This window comes from Hermetia illucens, chromosome 1, assembly GCF_905115235.1.
Source record: "Hermetia illucens chromosome 1, iHerIll2.2.curated.20191125, whole genome shotgun sequence".
NCBI lineage: Eukaryota > Metazoa > Arthropoda > Insecta > Diptera > Stratiomyidae > Hermetia > Hermetia illucens.
This window is the reverse complement of record NC_051849.1, coordinates 220,967,080-220,980,981: the sequence shown is the minus strand read 5'-3', so window position 1 is coordinate 220,980,981 and position 13,902 is coordinate 220,967,080. Positions and strand designations below refer to the sequence as shown.

The window sequence follows — 13,902 nt, the reverse complement described above, 5'->3', positions numbered from 1 at the left end:
ACACTCTGGTTCGTTGGTGCTCGACTAATGGTTTAGCACCAAACGTCAGAAAGTGCCACTCTATGTGCTACTCCCTGAAATCCTCACCCACTTCTTTCTCCTACTCTCTTAACGGACATTCTTTATCCTGCTTAAACTCCACTCAAGACCTCGGAGTCACTTTCGACAATAAGCTCCGCTTTGGCACCCATTGCCTCGATGTCATCAATCGAGTAGCAAAATTGTCAGGCTCCCTCCGCAGAGCTCGAAGTCTAGTTTCATTCCCCGGCTTTGCCGAAATTATAATGCAAAACAGCTTGGTCCTTTTAGCTTCCCTACTTTAAGTAGTTTTAAACGAAGGATAAGTTTTTTGCTTTCTCCTCCTCCTGAGGACAATAATTAATTGGAATTTTCTCTGTTTGTTGTCCGTAAATTAAATAAATAAATAAATAAATAAATTCAAAACAATTATAGGAACGGATCTAACTCTATTGGATAAACTCCATTTGACCCATGGAAAACGGACAATTTATCTTAAACCTAAATCATCACAAACATCCCATTTCGGTATTCAACACTACGCCGGAGTTGTATATTATAATCCAAATGGTAATTTTATATCTAAATAACTTTTGATAGCAATCAACCTAACTTAAGTCCCTTTTTATAGGTTTCCTTGAGAAAAATCGTGATTCCTTTAGTTTGGATTTCAAAGAAATGATCGCTCAATCATGTAATAAATATTTGATTGATCTATTTTTACCGGAGGGGCTTAAAGATACAGGAAAAAAATCGGTGACTCTATCAGTGCAATTCCGAAATTCACTGGATTCACTTATGAAGACTTTATCGGCGTGTCACCCTTTCTTCGTAAGATGCATTAAACCCAATGAGACAAAGCAAGCAAACGTAAGTATAACTAAGAACTGCTATCTCAAGGCGATTTAGATTTTTCTATGAGTCGGATCAAGTTTGATATCGAGCAAAAGAATGAAACTACTGAATATCATTCAGGAGACTGAAATCTTAAACTTTCTAGAAAATCTTACGGAGACTGTAAAATTAATAAAACAGCCGAAGCTGGAGGTCCACCAATTCAATATCCCTAAAAGCTGTCTGGCGTCCTGGCCATCGCTCCATCTTAGGCAGGGTCTGCCTCGTCTTCTTCTTCAACCATAGATATTGCCCTTATAGACTTTCCGGGTGGGATCATCCCCATCCATGCGGATTAAGTGACCCGCCCATCGTAACTTATTGAGCCAAATTTTATCCACAACCGGACGTTCATGGTATCGCTCATAGATTTCGTCATTGTGTAGGCTACGGAATCGTCCATCCTCATGTAGGGGGCCAAAAATTCTTCGGAGGATTCTCCTCTCAAACGCGGCCAAGAGTTCGCAATTTTTCTTGCTAAGAACCCAAGTTTCCGAGGAATACATGAGGACTGGCAAGATCGTTGTCTTGTAGTAAACTACGTTTGAGAATACTCCAGCAACATGACGCTCACAACTGTTGGCAAAGTCTTGGAGCCTTCGAGTAATAGTTGTGGCCCTTTCCAATTTGATGTCTATGCGAACTTCACACCCAATATTTCCTATGGTTGCGATAATTGCCGCAAGATATCCTCGTAAATGCGATTCTTTTACTCCACCAGCACTCGGACATACTAACGTTCATCCTGCAGCAACCCTTTCAAATCTCTTCGGGTGGGAACATTTAATGATCCGCTTCTATGAGAGCTGAAGCCATTCATGACCAGCGGGCTTTGGTTCAAGTGCCTCACGCCGGATCGAAGTCGCGATGATTTGAAACCGCTTTGGTACTACCTTAGTCCTAAGCAATCTTTCTCCTGTTGCATTAATTTTCATAATTCCACTGCCAACTCCACAAAACAATCCTAATCTGCTCTTATTCTTTTTCTGTGTTTACTTCCTCGAACATTACGCCTTTTACACCTCTTCTAAGTGCACACTGCTCCGGATTTTAAGCCATTCCTCTTCTTACCCCCTCCTTGGTTTAGTTTCTCATTAGAAACCCCGATGGGGCTGGCTGCCCGACCTCTTCCTTGTTAACTGTAAATAATATATCCCTCTCCCTTTGTATATAATCTTAAACAGAAGTATCGATGAATGCTACTTTCCTCATCGTTGCTATGAGGCCTCCTGCGAACTACCGTTCTCTCTCTTCTCTCCTCTTGCTCCAAATTCCTCAAGATGTACGTCATCGACTGGTTAACCGCGCGCTACGATTATCGCATAATGAAAGCCAAAGTCTCTCTACTCAATTTCAATTTGTCAATTTGCTTACTCATTCCGATCCTTTTCACCTTCCTCTGATATAAGGCTCTACAGTTGTCCTCCTGCAATTTATCCGATTCCTGTTCTACAAAAAGAACTTTCCCCGAGTGGACTATCCTTCTCGGCTTCGAAATCTCATACTACCTTGCATGCAGCAATGCCGTAATTTACTTTGATATGTATACCACAAGAAGATTACGCGTAGGAGGAACAAATCAAGCATGAAATGTCAGTTTAGAGATGGGTAGGTGATGTATGGATTAATGCAAAAAAGAGAGGTCACCTTAAAGTATCATATTACATTACCATCACCGAGCGCGATCCAAATATTACAACATCACCTAACATTACCGCAACACGAAGCATGACCGCATTGCCTAGCATCATCGCATTACCAAACATAACCGCATTACCAAGCATCATCGTATTGCCAAGCATCACCGCATTACCAAACATCATTTCATTACCCAGCATCATCCCATTACCAAGCATCATCGCATTACAAAGGTGGTGTTGTAATTGCCAAGATTGAGAGGAAAGGAATCGTTCGGGGCACCTGCGGCTAAGGGGAACCGAAGCGGCAGCGGTCTTCGGACAGTCCCAACTCTTTGACACAAAAGGATGCAAAGAGGGTTCGACAAGCAATGGCTAGGCCTTCATTTGCAGCTAAAGCTATGGAAGCCGATGGATGGGTCTTGTATGACGATACTAATCCACCCGGTTGCTATACTGAATGTCTCTCGTAGCACTACAAGTTGGAAGATATTTCATAATCCTCTCCTCTGGGATCCAGCTGTTCCGTTTTTTTGGCCATATCTTTCTGTGCCTTTGTTGTGTATGATTCAGGGTCCGCCTTATTGCGTTTGAACACTTTTCTTGTCAAGCTGCTTGTAACATGTAAATATCATGATGACTAGGCTGCAGATGTCTTTTGGTTCACTTCTAAAAGTAATGGAAAGTAATGGATATCCTTCCTATAGCAAATAACGGTGAGGCAATCAGATATCTTAAAGCTAGTAGAGTTCGATCATTGACATTACTTTCGCCAGCTTTTCGCTTCTGCCTAAGATGAGGTAGTGGATTAGCGAAGAATTATTCACCCACAGTGATCATCAGGAGGTAGTGCAATATGCAGTGAAATCAAAGAGCACAGAATGGCTCAGAATCTCAACCTGATAGGTCCAAAATGGAAGGATAGCCTTTTCAATAACTATTGGTGGTGAACTCCGTCAGTATGAACTAAGAATTAGCAGAAAAGTTGACCAGTCAGCTAATTTAGTCTGTTGTCAACGCGTGCGTTGCTGCAATGCCAAGAAGAATTTCCAGGAGAAAATGCTCACCATGCTACTCTGGTGGAGAGAGGAAATAAAGACGCTGAAAACAAAGTGCCTGCAAGCCCGAAGAAGCGTCCAACGTTCGAGGAGAAGATTTGACTTCCAGCAGTTGCTCTCCACATTCAGACAATTGAGACAGCCATCAAACAAAGCAAAGACAGAAGCTTTAAAAACCTCGGCAACAGCTTATAGAGTGGCGGTGTCTAAGATAAAGGAGAAGAAATTGCCGCAAGTAACTTGTCCGACAATGCTGGTATCGATAGTGAAGGCAAAAAAAGTACCGGCACGTGATGGTATTCGCAATAAAGCAGTGAAAGCGTGTGTCCACGCAAGACGAGATATGTTTATATAACAATGTCAAAATGCCTGGACGAAGAGATATTCCCTAAAATAGTGAAACCAGCAGTTTTTGGTTTTGTTGCCAAAAGGAAACAACCAACCTGGCGATCCTCCTCATAGATACGATGGGGAAGATATTGGAGGGAAAAATTGCCAACAGATTGAGCTGAAAATGAAAGGGCTCTTTCCGATATGCAGTTTGGATTCAGGAAAGGTCGCTCCACCGTCGATACAATTAAGGTGTTGGTAGACACCGCTGCCAATGCCATAGAAGCTGAGAGATGTCAATGGGGGTCAAAAGAGGACTGCGTAGTGTTCATGTTGGACGTGAAGAATGCTTTCGACTCAGCAAACTGGTCGACCATGAAAGTGTCCCTCATCCGAATGAATACTCCACGCTACCTGAGAAACATAGTGTCTAACTACTTTACAGACAGGGAGCTAAAGTACGAGAGCGACCAACACACAAATTACTACCGTGTCTCAACTGGAGTCCCAAAGGAGTCGGTACTGGGTCCACTCCCATTATGCATGATGGAACCTCCGGCCGACATTTACAAGAAAGGGTAAAAGTAGTAGGTTTTGCCATCGATATTGCTGTGGTTGTAGTTGCAAAGTAAGTTCACGAGATTGAGGCCGCAGCCGATGAAGCGATGTGTCATGAATCTACATCAGGGGAACGAAAACCCAAAACGAGCTGCTACTGATCAAGAGCGAGGAAAGGACATCATCAATGGTTAGATAGCAGACCCAATGGGATAGCTCAGTGAAAGGCCGATGGACACATAAGCTGATTCCGATCATCCGTATGTGGGTCAATCGTCGCGACGGAGCCTTTAGTTACTAGTTAACGCAATTTCTATCTGTTCACAGTGGGTACCGCAAATATCTACACAGGTTTGGGCATGACGACTCGGCAGCATGCCCAACCTGCCCAGGCGAGGAAGAAGACGCAGAGCATGCAATATTCTATTGCAGTCGCTTCGCGGTAAAGAGGACCAGCATTCTAAGTGTGCATGTTCTGGTGGAGCACATGCTGCAGTCGGAAGAAGAAGGCAGGAATTAGTGTCATTCGTAACTAATGAGCAAAAAGAGCTCCGTATAGTAGAAAGGAAAAGGCGAGCGAACAGCCATACAGGAATGACAACATAATTATTAGCCGGCATTGTCAAGTAATATCTAATAACAGTTCCGCGGGGTGAGCGGTTGAAGGATGCACGGGCGTGGCTTAGCACGTAGCTGCGGATTTCTGCTGATGGCTTTGGAAGATTCCACATCTTGACTTGGCCACAACAAAGAAAAACGTACACTCCCATGTGGATAGTGACTGTCTGCTATTATTTTCAGTTCAGTTTGAGGGGAGGGTCGGGAGCATCGAACAGAAGGTTTTGACACTATTATGAAAAGGAAAATGCTAGCATTGTTTGAAAAGGGAGTGGAGATGGGAATGAAAGTGCCTCTTCTTTAAGATTAATTATCAGAAACTAACCAATCGATCTGAAAAAATGCATGTTGATGTCCTTATATGAAATCCAAATCCCGCAATGTGGGATATCATTAATGCACTATACTGGAAAGTTTGGTGGAAATCGTGTTATTATCATCAAGAATATGGTAGGTTGAAATTGAGTAGAGTTTTAAGTACCTTTACTATTTTCCATCGAAAGATTTTCTCCAAATTTTTTTCGAACTCTCCAACATTTAATTTCTATTTCGCCTAGTTGGTCCTAATAAAAAAAAATTGAAGAATATTTCACTCGCCCTTCAAACTAATTTACTTTTCATTTGTTTGCAGTACTTTGATCGTGGTCTCTGTGTTCGCCAACTTCGATATTCTGGAATGATGGAAACAACGAAAATTCGTCAAGCAGGATATCCTATTCGTCACAAATACAAAGAATTCGTACAACGATATCGGCATCTAGTACCTGGAATCGGACCTGCACATAAAGTTAATTGCAAGGATGCCACCGAAAAAATCTGCAGATTGATTTTAGGCAACAAATGTGATTTCCAGTTGGGTTTAACAAAAGTCTTCCTCAAGGATATCGATGATGTGCGGCTTGAACAAGAACGAGAACGAGTTTTCTTGAAGTTCATATTAGTAATACAGCGAGGTTTTCGACGTCTCATTTTTAAGCGGTGGCTTGAGCGACACCGCAAAGCTGCGATTATAATTCAAAGGGCATGGAGAGGATATGCGAGCCGCTGTGAGTATTCGATGGTTAAACAAGGATTCTTACGGCTGCAAGCGTGTATTCGGTCTCGACAGCTGTCCTATCGATTTGGACTTCTTCGAAGTAGTATTAGCATATTGCAAGCCCATTCTCGGGGCTTTTTGACCCGCCAACGATTGAAAGGCAAGCTGAAGCGCCTGCGAGAAATTTCCAATCTAAGGATCACTGAAGAACAAGAATTCCGTAAAGCTGGTAATAAAAACTGGAAGGACGATGCTGAAACTAATTATCGAACTCGCCTGAAGGAGCTTACGGGAACGATTGAAGAGAACGGTATCGAGGAAAATGGAATTTCAACCCCTAGCTCATATAAAATTGATATCGACGAGGATAACAAAGTTGTGGATGCGGTCTTTGGTTTTTTAGATGCTACTTCTGATGACATCGGCGATGAATCTGTAAGTGTTGAAAGTCCTCCACATGTTAGCGATATGTTGGTTTATTTTGAGGCTAAAAGTCGTGATAAGAAACCTGTTCCGAGTAAATTGCTTTCGCGTCCTGTTGGCTTTTATACGTATGAGTCGCGGCTGTAGTAACTAAGTTAATGTCTAGGTTTGAAGTGAAAGTTAGTAACATAGTCATATTCTCGAATCTTGAAGCAATTACTGTTGAATTGAAATAGGTGTTAAGAATTTTCATTGTATATAGACATTGTACAGAGATTGCTTTATATCCATAATACATATGAAGACTGAATTACATTTCCACTTTACTTCCGATTAATGTATATTTTCTAAAGGAACGCTTGTAGTAACAATGGATAACTTCAAAATATGTGAATTCTCTTATAGTCCAGAATTGACTCCTTAGACTTTTTACAACTAATCCGAGGGAGCAGGGAAGTCAGTAGTATGGTCTCCATGGTTGCTGCCCTGAAACATTTATTCTGACATGTGGAGGTAGTTTTAACACATTTACTACAATAGTTCTTTAGAAGAATTGTTCGTCTTGATACTTTGGTGTTATCCTTACTTTTATATTGCCAAAGATTATTTTTTTAGCAGAATTAGAATCTGTATCTATGCATTTACGCCAAAGAATGGAGAGCAACTCTAGTTTCTTACTATACTCTAATTTTTGGGCTTCCAATTTAAATATCTAAAAAGGAAATTACGGTCTGCTATAAGACCTGTTATTGGTAGGAGGTTTTTTTCTAATCTGACAAATATAATCAGGCTTTGGACTTTTTTGATAATTGGATTTCCCCAAAATTATAGTTATCAACACGCTGTAATAAAGTATTAAGCGGTGGAGGATTGACTTTTATTTCACAAGTGTCGTCCTGGATAAGTTTAAGGCAGACAGAAAATGTAAATATGATGGTAAGTTTGAAGGAGCTACCCCTAGATGTGTCAGAGGACAAAATTATTGCTTCTTAGTTAAAAAAATTGTTTTGTCTTGTAGTAACACTGAACGTACCGGTATTTTACACATACTTAGTTTTATCATGAGAGGCCATTTTACTCTAAATGAAATGAACGTTGTTTTTAAGAAAGTCATTTCTAATTTATAAAATTTAATTTATCACACATATATTTTTATAAATAAAGTAATTAATTTTGATGGTGCATCGAATTTAAACGGGATCCAAAAATATATCTAATTTCCTACATAGCCTTTCACTTTAGAAACACATTTCTCCTAACGAATTAGGGTCTTTTCATGCTTTCATCAAAAAACTTCTTCAGATATTCTTCTAGTCCTTAATGCGCAAGCACTTCCTCCGCTTCGTTACTCTCAAAATGCTGCTATCCAAGCGCTTTTTTGAACAGACTTCATGCTCTTCTCATATCATATCATCTTACGGTAACAAGTCTGCACATTGCCTCAGAATATGCATCGAGGTTTCATCCCTCTGCTCACAAACATCCCTAGCTTCCTCAGGCTGTAATTTAGCATGCAATATTCAGTGAGTATTCCTACTATGGTTCTAAGACTCTTCTTGGTGAGGTTTGAATAATTCTGCGAGCGCGTATCCTCCCGTGACCCCTGGACTCTATTTCTGGTTAATTCAACCGTTCCTCTTCATTTCTTAGTATTATGACCATAAACTCCTATCCGATTCCAAGAAAGGGTTCTGATACTCCTCCTCTGGTCGTTGTATCATTGCCTCCTAACCCAATTTGGCCTAAAATTTATATCAAATATACCAGTTTTGAGTTCAGTCTGGCTATGCCTTGGAAGTTGAAGGAGGCTCATCTCTCTATAGTATATATTTCCGGGCTTAGTTTAGTACTTTTATCTTGGACCAATGACTTCACAGTCCGTCCTCTCTGTTGTCAATATACCGGCTAAGCGGCTGCTGGTTTTGATCGTATGTTACTGTTAGGCTCCCACAGTTTGCCCTGTTGCTTCATCATATTTCAAATCGTCGAAATGCAACTTTACAACAATGTTATCCTTTGATATTAGTATTATTATTATTCCTTTTAGGGAAAGTCGCACCGCGTCCTTGAAGAACTATGTGCCCCTTTTACTGGTTATAGTGTACCTATTGATCATAGTATCTCAAGCAGGCCTGTAACCGTTAGGAACTTTAGTGTGTTCCCCACTTCAGCCCCCAGATGTTTCAGCTTTGCATCTGGTATTAAGTGTTCTCCCAGATGTACCGACCTACTTTGCACAAGTGCCGGACACTGTCCCAGGACGTGTATAGAGGTTTCGTCCTCCTCCTCACAGAACCTGCAGGCAATGTCCGTAGATATCCCTAGCTTCCCTAGGTGATAGTTCAGCCGACAATGACCAGAGAGAATTCTCACTATGATTCGGAGGTTTTTTTTGGTGAGGTTTAAGTAATCCTCTGTGCGCATGGGTTCGTATCCCCAATAAGCACCCTGGACTGCTCCATCCCTGGTAGGCCCGCCCAATATAGTTCCTCCAACCGTTTCCCTTCGTTTCTTAGATTAATAGACATGAAACCGTTTCCGATTCCACAGAAGGGTTCTGGCCCGTGTAAAGGCATCCCTGCTCCCTTCTTGGCTAGTTCATCCGCTGCCTCATTGCCTTCCAACCCAACACGGCCTGGAACCCAAAGTATCCAGACTTTGTTGGACGAGCCGAGTGTATTCAGTCTCTCAAGGCATTCCCATACCAGTTTAGAGTTCACCTGGTTGGACCTAAGTGCCTTGATCGCTGCTTGGCTATCGGTGAGAATAACTATGTTCTGCCCCCTGTAGTTCTTTTGCAGATTAAAGAAGGCACATTTGTCTATGGCGTAAATTTCCGCCTGGAATATGCTAGTGTACCTGCCCATTGGCTCAAAGTACATTTTCCTTGGACCAATGACACCGGCACCCGCTCCCTCTGCTGTGAGGGATCCGTCAGTATACCAAGTAATCAGTTGCTGGTTTAAGCCGTATGTCGCAGCCACGTTCTCCCAGTTTGCCTTCTTACTCCAACGTGTTTCAAACTTCTTATCGAAGTGAAACCTCTTTGTCATGTTGTCCCTCGGTATCAGTAATTCGGGATACCGCCTAGAAAGGATATCAATCTTCCTTCGATTTAGGCAGCTCCCCGCCTCACTCATACTACCGGCCATCCTGAATATTGATCTCCTTACCTGCATCTGTATGTGCAGGTGGAGAGGGGTTAATCCCAGAAGGACCTCTAGGGATGCCGTTGGGCATGTCCTGATTGTCCCACTGATACACACGCAAGCCAGCCTTTGGAGCTTATCTAATTCCCTGGCTTGTGTGCTGAGTTGGGTTCTTTCTGCCCAGATTACCGCTCCACAGGTAATCATTGGCCTTACTATTACAGTATATATCCAAAGTAGTATCTTCGGGCTGCAACCACATTTTTTTCCTGCTATGGATCTGCAAGTCATCAGAGCCCTCGTGGCTTTCCGACATGTGTTTCCGACATGTGTCTTCCAGAGTAATTTTTGGTCTAGCGTAATTCCCAAATATTTGACCTCTGTTTCTCGTTTCACCTCCATATCATGTAATGTTATGGCTTTCAGGTGATCCAGCTTACGCCTCCTAGTTAATGGTACTATGGTGGTTTTGGTTGGGTTGATCCGCAGTCCCACCTTCCTGCACCAGGCACTAGTAACCCTTAATCCAGTTTGGATTCTATCACATAGGGTATCTTCATATTTGCCCCTACAGATTAAAACAATGTCGTCCGCGTAGCCCTGGACTTGTATTCCAGTATTAGTTAACACGTCCAGGAGTTCATCCACTACCATACTCCATATCAGCGGCGATAGTACTCCACCCTGTGGACAGCCTTGAGTGGTGTTCATGATAATAGAATTTGTACCTCTATTTGTCTGCTTTCTAGCATTTCGCCCATCCAGAGTGCAAGGGTGTTTCCCACTCCTTTGCGGCTCAGGGTATCCTGTATCTCTGTGTGCGATGTGTTGTCGAATGCTCCTTCGATATCCAAAAACGCGCACAGTGCAATTTCTTTTGTTTCTATGGCGTCCCGTAGTACCTCTGTCAGCTGATACAGAGCAGTTTCAGTTGACCGTCCTGCCCGGTAAGCGTGTTGACAGTGATGTAAGGGATTACGCTTTAGAGCGTTAGTTCTAATATAGTTGTCTATGAGCTTCTCCACCGTTTTGAGTACGAACGATGTTAGGCAGATTGGTCTGAAAGATTTAGGGTGAAAAGGACCCTTTTTACCCGCTTTCGGAATAAAGACCACTTTTGCCCGTCTCCATGCCTTGGTATGTATCCTAGTCCCATGCTCCCCCTTACCACCCTCAGAAGAGACTCTGAGATAATTCCTAGGCCTCTCTGGATAAGTGCTGGGAAAATGCCGTCTACTCCGGGAGATTTCATTGATTTAAAAGTTCCCGCTGCCCATCTTAGCCTAGCTTCTGAGCATACCTTTTTTGCTAGTTTCCAGCTCTCTTTCCTTCCCCTTTTATTCGTTGTTGGGGTGTCAGGCAGATTGTTGTCGCCTTCCGCTGAGGGGTAGGACCCCGGGAAATGAGTTCTGAGAAACAGGTGTGCCCTGTCCTCCTCATTCTCAGTGAATGTCCCATATTCCTTTTTCAAGCAGACAGAGGATATTCCCCCGTCTTGGGCTACAGCCTTGTACAGCCTGGTTGCTTCCGTGATCTGTTCAATCCCTTCACAGAATTTCCTAAAGCTGTTCCGTTTCGTTTCCCTGATCGCGTTGCTATACGCAGTCAGTGCATTTTTATACCTCCGCCAGTGATATCAGTATCCTTCTATTTAGGCAGCTTTTCTCTTGCTGATACCTCCTGGTATTCTGAAGATTATCTTACGTGTCTGTGTCTGTATATAAAGAGGAATAGGAGGACAATCCCAGAAGGACCTCGGTGGATGCTGTTGGCATGTCCTCCTTGCTATAGTAATACACCCACAAGCCAATCTTTGAACTTGTTGTGCGATTGTGCTAGGTTCGGTTCTACCTGACCAGATTGCCGTCCCATATGTAATCAATGGTCTTACTATTGCAGTATAAACCCAGTGAAGTATTTTCGAGGTGCGTCCCAATTTCTTTCCTTATATGGACCCGTAAATCATCAAAGCCCCTGTACGTTTCCAATTATGTTCGTTTTCCAAAGAAATTTTTGGTCTATTGTAATTTCCAAGTATGGTATTTGACCTCTGTTTCTAGTTCAACTTTCAGCAGTCTATCATTTAGGTATGCAACGAATTTCCTTCGGAAAAAACAATCGAAGAGAAAAACAGTAAGCAGGAAAATGATTAATCAAATAATATAAAGATTTATAGAAAATCTTGGTACGTTTAATGTTAAAAATACTTTCAACATTGTAATTAGTTTTGTTTTGTCTTTTCGATGGAAAGGGTTGTTTTTCAATTCACTTATCTATTCCACATTCCCTTAATCAATTGTTTTCCCTCTCAGTCCGAATCCCCCTTAAGAAGAGCTACTTCTCCCATAGTCAGTAGAATATTTGCAGTTCACATATATATAATTGTTTATAGCACTTGGAATAATCCATCAGGAGGTAAATGATCAATTGGTATGACTTCCTTGAACATGAATTGGAGTAATTCATTAATTAATAAAAAAAACGGCAATTATCATATTGGGTTGGATTTAGTTTCAAATTATATAATTTAAAAGATATTTCTGTCAGTTAAACATGTAATTATATAATTATTTATTTCCGTCTATTCAGATCTGACTTTGGTTTTGAGGATAGTAGACGATTTTATTGGGAATAAGTTACAAAATGAATCAAGTACAATTTAAAGGGTACAACGGAGTCGTAGATTAGAAATAACTATATAAATATGACAATTACTACAAAATAAAGTCCAAAATGAATCTAGCGTCTTCTTGATGAATTAAACATCTTTTAAGGAATTTAATGTTATTTTATTTATTTTTTATTGCAATTCAGTTTTTAAATCAGAGGTAGAGACATATTTTTTTTTTTATTGGTTCTTATTTTTATTATAATTTTTCTGGAATACTCACGAAGGGATTATTTTATTTTCACCAGTTCTTTTTTTGCAATTACCGAAAATTTCGCTATAAAACTGAAAAACGTTGTTATCTAAAATAATTTCACAAAGATAACAACAAAGATAATCCTGCTGCGTTATACACATGGTCATAGCGCGTCAATGTATTCCAGCGCCATTATTCCTGGCTTCTGTCAATATGCTTCAGTTTCCTCCAAGATTTTTCGTGAAGCTTGCTATTTTTCAGCATTCTAGTCTTTGGTAATTCACTCGTTGGCCATCCTGGGATAGTGGATTCCGTTGTATCTCGAAGCTCAAAATGGAATCATTTTCTTTTTCAAAGTTTGATCCATCCTGCAGGTTAGAAGGAAAATATTTGGATGCCCCAATGAATAATAGATGGATGGAAATATTACATATATGAATAATCATTTCGATTTTGAATGCACTTGCCATAACTGTTCTAAAAATGGTACACAATACTTATCTGCTCCATGCAGTCCTCCTGGAATGTTATTTTTACATAAAACAAAAAAAAAATAAGAATCATCGCTATCTGGCTGGTATTTCGAATCCCGCCCATTTCTCCTGGTTCTCCAACTTTATTTTCGTCTGGTTTTGTCCACTTCGTTTAATTTAGTTAACGTCATAACTTAATTTTGTAATTTCCCAAGGAGGGTATTTCCAATTTCGATTGAAAATTTAGTGTTTTTCCATTCTTGTGCTATAAACTCTGGAGCAATACCACTGGATCATCGAAGAAGCCAACAGAACTGGATCTTACATCAAACCTTGGTTGTCTCCTATTACTTGAAGGATGCAATTTTTCATTACCGCTCTTTGATGATGGCTTTACCTCAACCATAAAACTCCTTCCTAATCTGAGTGAAATTATGCGGTGTTTCCAACGATTAATTATTTCAAATAATAAAAACTTGTTGTTTCTTTTTCGTTGGTGTGAATGTTTATTCTTACAAATCCCGATATTTCGGGAACCACTTGTTCCCTTCATCAGTGCTAACATCCCTTCCCTTCATCAGTTGAACTTGTTAGCACTGATGAAGGGAACAAGTGGTTCCCGAAATATCAGTATTTGCAAGAATAAACATTCACACCCACGAAAAAGAAACCACAAGTTTTTATTATTTCATATCCTTCCTAATGTAGTTTCAATCTTACATAGGAGCATGTACTTTCATCTTCGTCTCTTTGGGCCTGTTGCAAAATCATGTTGTTCACATAATCTTACGCAATATGATCCTAAGCATCTACTCCAATAAAACTGCTATTTGCCGTTCATTAT

General features: G+C 40.9%; 1 protein-coding gene across 2 annotated transcripts in view; it reads left to right on the top strand.

The window, feature by feature from the left end:
• LOC119653923 (myosin-VIIa-like) overlaps positions 1-13,902 on the top strand; it is a 72,372-nt gene that overhangs the window by 39,482 nt on the left and 18,988 nt on the right. For both annotated transcript variants that reach the window (XM_038059091.1, XM_038059086.1), the window contains exons 7-9: positions 454-588; positions 650-888; positions 5,745-6,584. In XM_038059091.1, the coding sequence (XP_037915019.1) occupies positions 454-588; positions 650-888; positions 5,745-6,584 (1,214 nt within the window). The remainder of the gene's footprint in view (positions 1-453; positions 589-649; positions 889-5,744; positions 6,585-13,902) is intronic.